This window comes from Schistocerca nitens, chromosome 11 (genome assembly GCF_023898315.1).
Source record: "Schistocerca nitens isolate TAMUIC-IGC-003100 chromosome 11, iqSchNite1.1, whole genome shotgun sequence".
In the NCBI taxonomy this organism is placed as follows: Eukaryota; Metazoa; Arthropoda; class Insecta; order Orthoptera; family Acrididae; genus Schistocerca; species Schistocerca nitens.
This window is the reverse complement of record NC_064624.1, coordinates 108,265,493-108,279,609: the sequence shown is the minus strand read 5'-3', so window position 1 is coordinate 108,279,609 and position 14,117 is coordinate 108,265,493. Positions and strand designations below refer to the sequence as shown.

The 14,117-nt window shown below is 37.6% G+C and overlaps 2 protein-coding genes across 4 annotated transcripts; both read right to left on the bottom strand.

Annotated features, from left to right (window-relative positions):
- Positions 1-2,924: 2,924 nt before the first annotated feature.
- Positions 2,925-10,563, bottom strand: LOC126213574 (uncharacterized). Of its 3 annotated transcripts, none has more exons than XM_049941420.1 (6): positions 9,389-10,563; positions 8,894-8,992; positions 8,681-8,779; positions 8,469-8,567; positions 8,250-8,349; positions 2,925-7,352 (listed from the first exon to the last, which is right to left on the bottom strand). In XM_049941420.1, exons 1-5 carry the CDS (start codon positions 10,041-10,043, stop codon positions 8,321-8,323), a joined length of 981 nt encoding a protein of 326 aa, XP_049797377.1. In that variant the 5' UTR covers positions 10,044-10,563; the 3' UTR covers positions 2,925-7,352; positions 8,250-8,320. The 3 variants fall into 3 exon arrangements, with proteins under 3 accessions (XP_049797377.1, XP_049797378.1, XP_049797379.1); XM_049941421.1 differs by having other exon boundaries at positions 2,925-3,422; XM_049941422.1 differs by lacking the exon at positions 8,894-8,992.
- LOC126212674 (uncharacterized) lies at positions 10,551-12,328 on the bottom strand. Its single transcript, XM_049940094.1, has 2 exons — positions 12,073-12,328; positions 10,551-11,525 (listed from the first exon to the last, which is right to left on the bottom strand). The coding sequence occupies exons 1-2, from the start codon at positions 12,220-12,222 to the stop codon at positions 10,551-10,553; spliced, it is 1,125 nt and encodes a 374-aa protein (XP_049796051.1). The 5' UTR covers positions 12,223-12,328.
- Between the last annotated feature and the right edge of the window lie 1,789 nt (positions 12,329-14,117).

The window sequence follows — 14,117 nt, the reverse complement described above, 5'->3', positions numbered from 1 at the left end:
TTGCAGAAAAGTAATTTATTCTTTGTACAAACATCAGGGTGGCCACCAAATTTGAATTTTCAAATTCAATGTTGTCATGTATTATATTTACTGTATGGGTTTAGGCATACATACTACACTGGAAAGAACAAATTGCTTGTTTTAAAAATATATGATGTCCGATATGAACCATGTCAAGATGTACACCACATACAGCATGACTGACCAAGTGGAGTGATCATCTGAAGGATAGTTCACATCAAAATGTCACATGGTTTCATTTATGCAACACTGTCTGTTTGTTTAAGCCAGACATATTAGGGTCAACTGAAGGGTTAAATGGCCAGTACATGAAAATAGTGACACAGAACAGACAGATTAAAATCCACAGTCACATCTCATGGATTAATGATGGTAGAATGTTACAGTTAATCTTGAAAGAAAACTTGAAGTTTCTTGTTGAATTTTTTTAAGGTATTCATAATCTTACATTGATTTGTTTACAAAAAAAATTCCTTTTGCAGCGAATTGTCGTTACATGTACACTATGCAATATGAAGTTACAGAACTGTGTATTAGCTGTATTTGAATAAACTGTGGCGACTCATCAATGATTACTTGGTGATGTGACAGTTTGAATGTTTGTCACAAAAGCTGATTTTTCATCCCATCAGGTCTGTTGAGGCAAGTGATCAAGTGTGTGTAACAGGTACAACATACACCCTGCATATCTCTGCCCATCTGCGTTAGCTACCCTGCATGTTTGACTTTGACCGACCATTCTGTAGCACACTTACCAATTATGTATACTTTCTCAAACATCAATTTCTGACATAATTTTAGGTGCTTCAGCTGACTCTTTTGTTTTCAGGGATTGTAACACATTAATTTCAGATTTCATTCCTTTTCTGGATAATTTTTGTTCTTGTTGTTTTTCAGTTTCACTTAGTTGCTTCTTTTGTCATCTATGTACAAGCAACTTGCATTACACATAGACAGAATTAAACTTCTGTTGAATTTAAAATTGTCAACACTGTGCAAGCATTATGAGCAAGAATACTTTTCACTCTAACTCTCAACATTACACTCAGAAACTTCCTGACAGATTAAAACTGTGTACCAGACCAAGACTCGAACTCGGGCAAGTGCTCTCTTATCTGAACTACCCGTGTACGACTCAAACCCCAACCTCATTTCTGCCAGTACGTCACCGCCTACTCAAGTTTGAGTCTAGCTCTGGCACACATTCTCAATCTGACAGGAAGTTTCATATCAGCGCACACGCTGCTACAGAGTGAGCATCAATTCTGGAAATACATTCAGAGTTTATTGAAAAACCTCTTTCTACAACAGCATTTCCAGGCGAAAGTACTGACATTATTTTAAGAAAATCTACAAAATTACAACATTCTTTTGTGGCAATGTAATGAGGTTCATCCAACCAAGGTTCACTTATTTTGAAAAATGCCAATTTTTTTCTTTTTGAATATGAGCATCGTTACAAATATTGACAAATTGTTGTTTGACACAATCACAAATTTTCACCAGAAAGAGAATTTGAAGTCATAATGTCAATCTTTATACAGCTGTTTCTTGATTTAATGCTGCTGATGGGTCCAAACATGAAATGGCATGTGTAGGTTTATATTTCAGTGGTTCGCCTTCAAGTAGCTTTTGTATTATACCAAGAATGCATTTCTTCTTTTAGCCTCAAGATGTCAGTCAGTCAAGTCCTTAACTTTCTTTTGGTACCTTTGCAGTGAAATCCAAAATACACGAAGCATTGCGCAGTGATCAGATTCTTAATATTCTTCATGTCAGCCTACACGAGGGATTTTCCGATTATGCAAAATATCTGAACAGACAACTTGCTGCATTAATGAGGTGGTACACGTGAACAACTCATTACACAAAAAATAAGCCATAGGTACATCAGTTAGAAAATCACATAAAAATTTTTGAAAGGATGTGCTGTCAGTGGAAGAAAGCCAATTTTTGACCTAAGAATTTGTCTCCAACTGTTAAGATAGAGTTTTCAAACACTCTGAATCAGGTAAGAGTTTAATTTTAAGCCAATTGAGAAATATAAGTTCTTAGATGTGGGAGAATTTTAAAGCTAGTTGGACCACATTTTCAATCCATTTTATGCCACAGAATTGCAAAGGAAAACCTGAAGACACTATATATTCTGTATATTGACACCTTCACGTAGGCAAATCGTGAAACACACAATACAAGGCTCTGAAAATGGTGGTCTTTCCCAATTTGTTTGTTACACTCTAGTTTTAAAAGTGCAATGAACTATATGCGAGTTACAACCACCTAACTGCAAGAGTTTCATGTTACCAGAAATTTATTTTACTTCATTATTCAAAAACTTCCAAGCTGCAAAATTTTAGGAATATTCTGCAAATTAAAAGGTCCTTTCAAAGCATAGGCTCTTTGGCATTGAATAAAGACAGAATCAAAGTATCAAGTCGAGATCTGCGACTTATTTCAAATCCCAAAAACTAACATGGATGTCCATTCATTCGTTGTTTAATTTTTGTATGACGTCGGTGCTGTATACAGTCTGACATAAGCAATGTGTGGCCGTTGGTCACATAATTTTATGAAGCTGCTCACATTTGCAGAGTGAAACTACTCAAAATAAAGAAAAATTACATGTAACTTGTGGCTGGTCTACAATTTCAATATCCAACAGTTGCTGGTTCCCTGCAGATGCTGCTTGCTTTTGCTAACATGAAATTGCGTTCACAGCTTACACTGCCAATGCAGAGTCACTCATACGAATTGTCTCTCATTATTACCTGTTACTTGGCACACTTAAACATTGCAACACGTAAGATACACCAGGGTCATCAGCACACATTTACATTTTGAGTATGTTATGGGAAAAAATTAAACAGTTGATTGTAATTTAAATATTAAATTTTTAATTAGGATTTATTAGTACAATTTTAAGACTATATTCATAATTTGTCATCATATCTTATAGACTTTATGAAGTAATACAGTGACGTGTAGAACATACAGAATGTGAAAAAACAGTTTTCAAATATTCTACACATCAGCTACAAATATTAAGATACACAATTGAAACTTCATATTTAAACAGAAAATAGATTTTACATCAAAATTATAAACCAAAAGAAAAGATTAAATTCAGTACAAAACTTTCTGCAGGCATAACTTACAAGAAAATTTTACTGTAACTTTTAGCTGAATGTACAGCAATTATAAAAATATTTCACAGTATCATGAATTGCAATACAATCTTAGTTTTTGATAATTAAGTTTCTTTCCAGTCAGTTTCAGAAACTTGATTCATCCAAACTTCCAAAACTGTTTGCACACAGAACAATGGAACTTCCAAACACAATGGTGCTCGACATCTGGCACATGATTTAGTTTATCTGTGAGTTTCCTGGCATCACAGGTTGCTGAAACATCGAATCGAAGGCAAAATAATAGACATTTCAAGGGTATAGTAGCTCAAAAATTCAGTCTGCCAGTGCCGTTTATAGCATACAACCAATCCAGTTCTTCACACACCAAAAATAACAAAAGCCAACAATTATCTTGATTTACGTAGTGTCAGTTACTTTTGAGACAATTTTGCTTTACTTATCTGGCAATGATGTAGTCTTTTTCAATGGTACTGAGTACTATCTCTGAAATAATTTCATTGTTGAAAAGCAGTTCCCAAAATGAAAGCGTCCTTTTGTTTAGCTGTATGCAATGTCAAAAGGCTACATAGTAGGCAACATAGTGTTAAGTACTTTAACAAGGTGAAACAGATCAATATAGAGAATCTGCCCTCTTAGCATATTGTAGTACAAAAATAGTATCTAGAAATAACGGTGTGCAAATATTTTATCTGTTGCTAATTTGACATGTCCTGACCTCTTCTATAAAGCTTTTAAGTATACCAACATTTCCATTCAGACAATGGACCCAAATCACACCATATCTCTTCTGCCAGGTATTATTTCCAATCCACAGCAGCACAAAGAGGTAAAATAAAGATTAGCATAGTGTAGAATACATTGTTTGTGTAGTTCTATTTCTTTCTCAGTGAAAACAAACAAATTGTGCTTAATTTTGAATGATACATCCTTAAATAATATGCTTGAACATGTTGCTGAATATGATTGATTTATTTAGTATGTGCTTAAACATTACTACTATTAACTATTTACTTCTATGGGACACAGCAGGTGACAATTTTTGTAAAGTCATACAATGTAGACTTTCATGGCCAGCATTTTCTTGAGTCAAAATTTCCAGGTTAAAAGGCCATGGTTGATGTATAACATTACTTCTTCCTGACGTTTCATCTCTAACTGCGGGAGACATCTTCCGAGGTAGAATGGAAGTTACCATTGTACCTCTGAAGATGTCTCCCGCACTTGGAGTAGTAGTTTTATACACTGACCACAGCCTTTCAACCCATAAATTATAGCTCAAGAATTCTTGTAAGGTTAGTATTATCTGATGGAAACTATAAATAAGTTATGTTACCATGAACAGTGCAGCGAGCTTATTCAGTTTCAAAAAGTTACCTGTCTAAGAGAAATCAGCATAAGACATCAACAAGGCATGGCAAATGAGACCCATTGCACCTCAAATGTACAGAAAACCAGAATTTAAATACTGATCATCCTGATCTGGAAATGTAATACTGTCAAGTATAACCTTTGGATGTTTGTTAACTTTGCAGGTGAGACTAACACAGGGGATGGGATGATGTTTTACACTATATGTTGCGAAGGAAAGAGACACCATTTTATCCAACTGTCAACATCCCACAGCAATCAGTCAAGCAATGGAAGTTTGTCAGTTCCAGATGGGTTAATCTCAGTTTTTACTTTGGTGATTTATTTGTTTTTAAAGATCACATTTATTGACATATTTTTGGCAGTAAATAAAATACTTAAAAGTCACTGCCCAGTTTGGTGCTCTCCTGACATGCACTGGGCACATTATGTGTATCGAAAGTGTAATCAAGTATATTTCACAAGCCAGTGGTGAAAACTGCAAACAGTTTGGAACTAGTAAGGAATGTTGGCCTAAGACTTTATTAATTTTAGACACAATCAACAATTAGTAAAGATTATTGTGGCACAATGTGTAACGTCACATGACATTTACAAGCCAAATGTAACTAATCCTATTACAAAACAGTAGTTGTGCTTCAATATGGAACAGTAAGTGGGCAGTGGATAATGTGTGTTCAAAACAATGAACAATTTGTGAGTTCCTTCTCAAGTACTGGAAATACCGTAAGAAATTGTGTGAAAAGATAATCCTAGACTACAGGATTCAAGAACAACCACATTAATGGAACTTTGGATTAGAAATTTAGGTAATACAGTTGCTCTGAAAATCACAGTAGAGATGAGATGCACAGCAGCTTCAACGTAACCAATACTAAGAACAAAAAGTTAGGCCCAAATACGATCAAGTGTGCACACTATCAAATAATTATTTGTAGGACATACTGAGAATCTGTCAACTTGACACATTCATCCTCACGAGTACTACAGTGTCTATTGGTGGCCACTGTCGTACCAGGAAGCTTCGTGTAATCTTATGGCACTTTAATTCTCCGACTCATCACAGGACAAGTAACTTATTAACTTATTGCTGCACATTAACTGGTGCACTCATGCTCCTTGTGGCATGACAATGAGGAAACAAGAAGATATCACATTTATATGGGTTAAACTTTACTTACGGCTTAAGCGCCCTCGTGCGGTGATGTTGGCAACGACCGTGCAGTGCTGGAAATTATTCTCTAATATTTCATTTCTTGTAAGCACTTTTTCTAAATGTTCGCTTTACTAGGATAATTAATTTACTGGCAGATGCGGGTACATGCAAGAACACGTCAACCATAGAGTAGGAACAGGATTAATTATTTATTTCATGCTGTTGACATCAGCACAGCACGCCACCTGAACCGCAAGTAAAATTTTACCATTATATGTAACTGACAGGGTGAAACAGCTAACAACGAAACAGGCATCCAAAGTTAGGAGGAAAAATCCCTAAATTCTCAAAAGAAGCATTCTGGCTATTAGTCTGGAGGGAGTTTCAAAAATAGTGAAAAAAACAAACCTGTGTTGTTAGATTAGGAATTGACTGTCACACCAACAAATGGAAGTCTAGTATGTTAAGAACTGCACATCCACACTCTCATTGGAAAACTTTTAGTCTCATCACATACAGTACGAGCCTGTTACACTCCTGAACACAGAACAAAAAGATAATCAAAGCATAAACTACCATATTATTTGTTGTGAACCTGCATGTGAAGATTATATATATCCTGAACACAGAACAAAGAGATAATCAATGCATAAAGTAACTATCATATCTCCCAACAATCAATCCTCATGTAAGGTCTACTAGTAGCATTTAAAGAGTTCACTGCATACCATTGCAGCTAGCAGAATTAAACTTTGATTACTTTGGCTAAAAATATCTTGGCTAACTGTGTTTAAATAAAATTTTTTAAAACCTTTCCAAACAGCAAAAATGTTGCAAGCACATATCAGGTGCTGAAAAGTGGTGTGAATGGGAAAAAAATTTCAAAAACTAATGTTTATAATTTGTGAGGGCAGTAGGAAGCCATTAAACTAGCATCATGTCATTTAGCTACTCACAAGTTTCAAATATTAGCAATTAACACACTTGCTGTTGGCTTATGCATGTGCTATTAACTTGTAATAAGTGCCAATTGCAGAATATGTTAAGCATTGAATCAAGAGTAAACAGAATATTGTGTTGCTGGTCACTGCTTCAACTTACAGAGACAGTCTTCATAAAGAACACATTTTTAGACATCTGAGCGGCATGGGAGAGAATTATGGAGAAAAACACTCATACAAAGTAAGTTCACAATCTTGCCTATATACCGTATGGCACATTCTGAGAAAATAATCAAATAAAAGGAACAATGTTGCTCTAAGTTGAAAATAATTCAAAGATCCTAGCACATAGCCTAACTAAAAAAAAAGTTAGTCTGCACTTGACCAGAGTTGACCAACATGTCTAGTGCAGTCACACTGACTGACAGCAAATTACCACACTACTGAAGCACGATCTGTCCAATATGACGTGCAGCACCTTCGACCTTCACTCTGAGAATCTTTCCCTGCAGCTGCAGGTGCCCTTGATGTTGCGATTGTAAACACTATGAAGTACATCTCCACACAGCTGAACTCTGTACCTAGCAGTTTGGCTAGGTGTCATGGTCAATGATACATGCTTCATCCTGTACCATCTCCACATTCTGCTTGTGCTTCTCAGAGGCATATTCGATGGTGTAGTTCCATCTATCACATCCATGCTGTCTCACAACCAACCTGTGTTTTAAAAATCTATTTATAGTGAGTCATAACTTGAATGAAAATTATAAAAATGTCAGGTATTTTCTATGTTGACAACTTCATTTACTTCAAGCTAAAAAGATTGTTCAACTAATCAAACTTTTGAAATTATGCACTAAAGGCTGAAGATGTCAATATCTAGTGGTGGTTATATCATACTGAGTGCTGACTACCACACTGCATTGTCTTATTTAGCCTTTTCATTTAGTGTTTACTGCATCTGACACTTTTTCCTCAGTGAGCAAGGTAAGATTCTCTGAATTCAAGTTTAGTGAGGAGTAAAATAAAGAGTGTATGACATTATTATAAGGAAGACTATGGAGTGAAATTTAGCCTCATTTAAAAACTATTGCTAAATATAATTCTTGGTGTAACTTGCATGTAATGTCCATTAAGGATGTAAACTGTAGTGTTTCTTATGGATTATGGTGAAAGAGTTTATGTCCTATCTGCAGTGATTCAAAAGTTAAAGCATTTTTTAATTTTCCTAGTGAAGTGTACTTCATGTGCGAGGTGTACTGGGACACGTGAACAAATCGCCAGTGCAGACAACATGATTCACAACAAGGATGTATGTGATCCTGATACAGTTTAATTCGTAACCAAGACAATTGCCTATGCCTGTAATGTGAAATATTGGCCATAATATCATCAATACAGAAAGAATGTATCACACTATTATATAGCTATATTTGTACTAATATATTTTGTGAAGAAAAACCAGTCTGACAAGTGGTAAAAAAAATTCAATTAAACAAAAGGACACTCGTCTTTGGTATAAATCAGAAATGAAATGTCATAAGGAAGGTTGTAGTTGACAAGCAAAATTTAAGATCAGAAAGGATCCACAAATACTGCCTGAACTTATAATACCATTCCATAGCCGTGTTGCAGCACATGCGCTGTAGTAAGGGAAGGCACTGATACCATCTTATCCTGCCCTGTCACTGGTTTAAATTTGAGAGAACAGCACCTGCAATCAGCATTTAAAACCAAATTCCTATAAATAACTTACAAGGGACTACGGCATAAAGCTTGAATAACATTTTATAATAAAGAGATGCACTAATGCCTGAATTCATAGAAAATCACCATTTGTTGAGCTGTGTAGCAACACACGCACAGTACCGATGGATGGATGTGGTACCACCACAGCCTGTTTTGGTATTGGTTGAATTGTGGAAGTTGAGCCTGCAGGCAGAAATGCAAACTAAGTTACAGTAAGCAATTTACAAGGAGCTGTGACAAAAATAAACAATGGTACAACACAGAGGTGCACTAATATCTTGATTCATAGTACTCACTATTCCTCGGGCTGTGTTTCAGCACATACGATGTAGCGAGAGACGGACCAGATACCACCTCAGCCTGTTTTGCTATTGGCTGAATCATGGGAGTTGAGCCTGCAAGCAGAATTGCAAACCGGACTGCTGTAACTTACGAGGAACTATGGCATAAAACTAGAATGATATTTTATAACAAAAAGGTACATTAACGCCTGAATTTATAATACTCACGATTCGTCGGGCCGTGCTGTACGGCACATGCTGTAATGGGGAATGGACCTGCTACAACCTCTGTATTTTTTATTGTTGGTTGCTTTTGAACAGCTGAACCTGCAAACAGTATATTATATTAGACTGCTGACATTAACAGATAATAGAGCACTGGTTAAATTTTACTTATAGTTCAGGTGGCGTGGTGCTGTGATAATGGCAATGACCGTTTATTTATTCTGTATATTTTGTTTCTTGTAAATACTTGTTCTAAATGTTTGCTTTACAAGGATAATTAAATTACTGAGCAAACAAGGGTACATACGAGAAACTGACAACCAGAGAACAGGAACAGCATTAATTATTTACTTCATGATTGATCATTGCCATCAGCAGCACACTATGCCACTTGAGTCATACGTAGAATTTTACCAGACTGCTTAATTACAAGCATTTTTTGCTGCAGGGATGTACGTTGTTGGGAGGGGAAGGGGGGGGGGGGCACTAGTAACATACCTTTTTCCACAAGTGCATCTTCTTTGTCTGCCAGTACAGATAATTTGATCAAACTGGATTCTTCTGGATTTGGTAGCACCAGGGATGCATTATTACTCTTTTTGTTTTTCTTCGTAGAGTACAGTCTACGTTGAGGTAAAATCTTTTGTGCTTGTTTCCTTTCTATTTGCAGCGGTGCCTGTTTTTGCTGCAACATTCCGACAGCTACAGTTGCCTTTAGTGATGATAACATTTTTTTAGCAGTTTCCAAGTCATTTGAGGTCAGTTCAGATACAATATCAGAAAACTCTGCGATAAGTTCCCTTCTTTGGACTGACAAAGGTACAGAATCATTAACACTTTTTTTCGTTACCTCCGCTAGTATTTCTGTTTTCTCGTCTACAACAGAAATATCTTCACTCTCAATAAGTGTAACTTCACTATTTCCTAGGTGTTCAGAAGGTTGCTGCTTTAACTGAATCTGGCAAACACTATGTATGTGCTTGCACATATTCCATTTGATGGTATAGTCAATACATGTACAAGAATACCTATGAATGCAAGCCCTACATTTAATGCACATCAATCTGCAGTTGCACTGAAAGTCATTATCATATACAAAATAATCTGTTGACCTTCTTGAAGAAGAACGCACTTTCCAACCAGAAAACTCCATAGTAATGAAGTCCTCCTTAATATTATTCCGATTTATGCCGAAGGCGAATGTCCTTAAGTTTACTCGTCAGTTTACCTTTATTTAGCACAATAAGCCTGTCAAACAGCTTGTGCTTCACAAATGACATCAATGCAAAAATAGCTTTGTCTAAACGCTTGACACATTTACTACCTAGGTATATATATTTAATAGTGCGATGCATTCTTTCTATATGCATGTTGGTATTGATTCCAGCATTCAATCTATGGCAATATGCCCAACAATTTGCATTTCCAACATAGTTGTCTCGGAAGTATGTGGCAAATTGAACTGTATCAGGATCACATTCCAATCTCTCTAGCACAATATTTAACATCTCATCAAATGAATCTACATCCTGCTCATGCATCAAAGTTCTGATTTGTTTGTATACTTCACCTTGTTTTTCTACACCTTGAATCTTACATTTGATATTTTTCCTCCAGCATCTATCAACATGCCATGTACAATAAAGTCGCATAGATGGAGCTACCATGACATCATTCCACGCAATAAAGACTCTGCCAAATCCGACATAAAAACATTTGGCGAAATTGATCCAACCTGCCTCTTTATGTGCTGGAAAAATATGGACAGCATCTGGGAGTCATTCCTGTTAGATATTAGAAACGCGCATGGAAACCCTTGTCTCAGATCGTCTAGCACTAGTAGAGTTATAAGTTCAAAATTATATCCATTAAGACCATGTGTCCCATCAACACAAACGCAGTCGTTCCCATATTTCTTTAATATCTCGCCTTGAGCATTGTTCATAATTATCAATGCAAAATCAGAGCGCTTTAATTGTGGGTACGAATCAAGGACTACATCCTGTGGTTTATAGAAAAGCACACAAGGACTGTCTCCACCATTTACTTCATTTACCCATGCTTCTACACTTATTGCATCATTATGGTGTCTTATTGACTTGAAGGACAAATTATAAGACTGATCAATATTATGTAGATCCTGTCTCGTAATCAAATGTATCCTTTCCAAGTTCGAATCTACAACTGTATCTCGAATTTTGTCTAATATGACAGAGAATGGTATGCCACTTGCTATATCTGCAGCAATACATTCTCTTTCCCTTTTTGTTAGTTGCAGATGACATAACTCGGATTTGTGGCCAACATGGGTTGAAACATATTTCACACAGCAGGTTCCATTCTTTTTCATATCTACTCTCATCTTAGCAGGGCACATTGCATCAATCTTACTACTACCTTGCAATTTAAGACATCGCACGTTTTTTCCTCTAGACACAAACTTACCAGACCGGTGACAAATATAAGAAACAACTTCTGAATCAACCTTAGCATGGGAACCACGACGTTTGACGAACTTTGAGAGCGTTGTCTGCTCAGTTTCCTCCTTCCACTTCTGAAATTCATCAGCGGTGCTAAAATGTAAGATTTCACATTTCACATCTACTTCATGTGCCGACTGTAAATGTTCAAACAGGCAGTGGGTCAACAGAAAGGTCCGATCTTACTCGTCGGCTTTGACCCGTGACGTAAGCGTGTTGTGGTGTGTGACGTCATTACGGCGCGGAAAACCTAATACATGGTTTGATGTACTCTTGTTTAAAGAACATGTATACGTAATATGAAGCAATTTGATGAACATATTGATCTGTAGCGTAGCCCACTTGAGGTTAGGTTGGGAGTTTTTTTTTTGGAATGCGGCCGCAGCAGCGGCCGCCTATGATTCGAAAATATTGATTTGACACTAATGAAGCCTGTGGGGGGATGGGGGGGCACTGCAGACTCCCCCCACCGCATAACGACATATTTAGTTTCTCCCCACCCAAAAACCCCCAATTTCCCACGCTTGTCCCGTTACAGTCATTAGGCTTTTTGTGAAACTTGTGTATTTCAGTGTTTACAATACGTATTCGATGTTTTTATATCCGCCATATTGGAATTGTTGTTTATGGTCGTTTCCGCGGTATTTGTGACGTCATGGGTCAAAGCCGACGGGTAAGATCGGACGCTTCTGTATTTCCCAGGCACTTTTCAGAAGTACTTCTTTCATTACACAGGGCGCAAACAAACAATTTTTTCTGCTCTATTTGCAGTCCATGAACCTCTAACAGGTGTCTATTCAAATTTCCTTTTTTAGGATAGACCTTATCGCACACATGACACTGAAAAATCATGTTGAACACAAAACTTTCACTGCTTACACGGACAACTCCACAGCACAAAGTAACAGTAAGGGCAAAATACACTTATTCCATACGTATCTGCTGACCAAAGCGCACGTCTGTGTAACTTTCGAAAGATAAAAATGTAGTGGTGGGCAGGAAATCGCGTATCTGTTAGAAATCGCAGTGACTGAGAAGTCACAGATATCACAGTAGCAACTTTACAAAATCTAACTGCGATTTCAGTCACAGTTAGCAGTCGCAAGTAGTATTTCACATTCAAAGACGTGAGCCATCTATTGGTCGAATTTAGCACTGCTTTCTGCGATTTCCGTGACAAGTCGCAACTAAGAGTCGCAAGTAGCAGCTAAAAAGCGCGGTTAACAGTGCCATCTGTGGGTCAAAGTTCGTACTACGCCCATCTCTGCGGTACGCTATGGAGTCTAACTGCGATTTCCGTGACAAGTCGCAACTAAAGCCCGGTCCACACGCAACGATCTGTCTGCGCAGACATCGGCGCAGATGTCTGTGCATGCAAAAGATCGCTGCAAATGTGGTGTGTTCACACGACACAAACCCCAATCTACTACTCGCCCGCCATCTGTCGGTGTAGAAATGAAATATCAGTGGCAAGCGACTACGCTCCCCGTAAACGTCAAAATTTAATTCTGTTATTTTGAAATATAGAAATGGAGGAAGTTCTGTTGTGGTCTGTGGTCGCAACTTGTGTTGCAAAAAACATTCAGACCAACAGCAGGAAACAGAGAAAGCGGTCAAAATGGTGTAGACAGTGGCTGCTAAAGCGAAAGCAGTTTTCTCACGTAAATTTACTGCGAGAGTTGCAGGGCGAACCAGTTTTGTTTTACATTACCTCGTGTTCCATTTCCTCGCACATTGGCACTCCAATTTCATCTTCAATTGTACTCCTGCTTGGTCTTGGCGTTTCTTGATCACTAAGAAAGACAAGCAGATCAAAATACCATAACGTTGGCTGGTATACTTGATCTTCTACTACACCAGATCTTCTAGATTTCTGAACTTTGGATAACTCTTTACGGTAAACAATACGCTGACAGACTTAATTTACTTGACTTGCCTTCATGAACTCATCCTTCAGGAAAGCGTAAATAGCTTCACATCTGTTGGGTGTTATTTCACTCAATGCTTGTTTCGATATTGCACATGAAACTTCCAAATCCTTGTAGCTCCTTCCTGTTGGTTCAAATGGCTCTGAGCACTATGGGACTCAACTGCTTTGGTCATCAGTCCCCTAGAACTTAGAACTACTTAAACCTAACTAACCTAAGGACATCACACACATCCATGCCCGAGGCAGGATTCGAACCTGCGACCGTAGCAGTCGCACGGTTCCGGACTGCGCGCCTAGAACCGCGAGACCACCGCGGCCGGCGCTCCTTCCTGTTGCTAGGAATCTTAATGTTACCGCCAGCCGTTCATGAGGAGAAAATAGTTCAAATGGCTCTGAGCACTATGGGACTTAACATCTAAGGTCATCAGTCCCCTAGAACTTAGAACTACTTAAACCTAACTAACCTAAGTACACCACACACATCCATGCCCGAGGCAGGATTCGAACCTGCGACCGTAGCGGTCTCGCGGTTCCAGACTGAAGCGCCTTTAAGAAATTGCCCTTCTCATACAAGTATTTTTTCTCATAATATGAGGGGTTACAAGCTTTAAGAGATAATTATAAGTTTCGACATCCATCCGCAATTTATTTCGCCAGTTCGCAACGATTTTTTTTATTTTTTATTGCCGTTTCTCTGTTTGCCGAGACGTCAACTGCCCACAATTTTTCAATTAGAGCATTGTATGCGGCTTTTTGTCTCGGTCACTATATTCTTTACTTTTAATCTTCCACAAACATGGATGGTTTCTATATATTT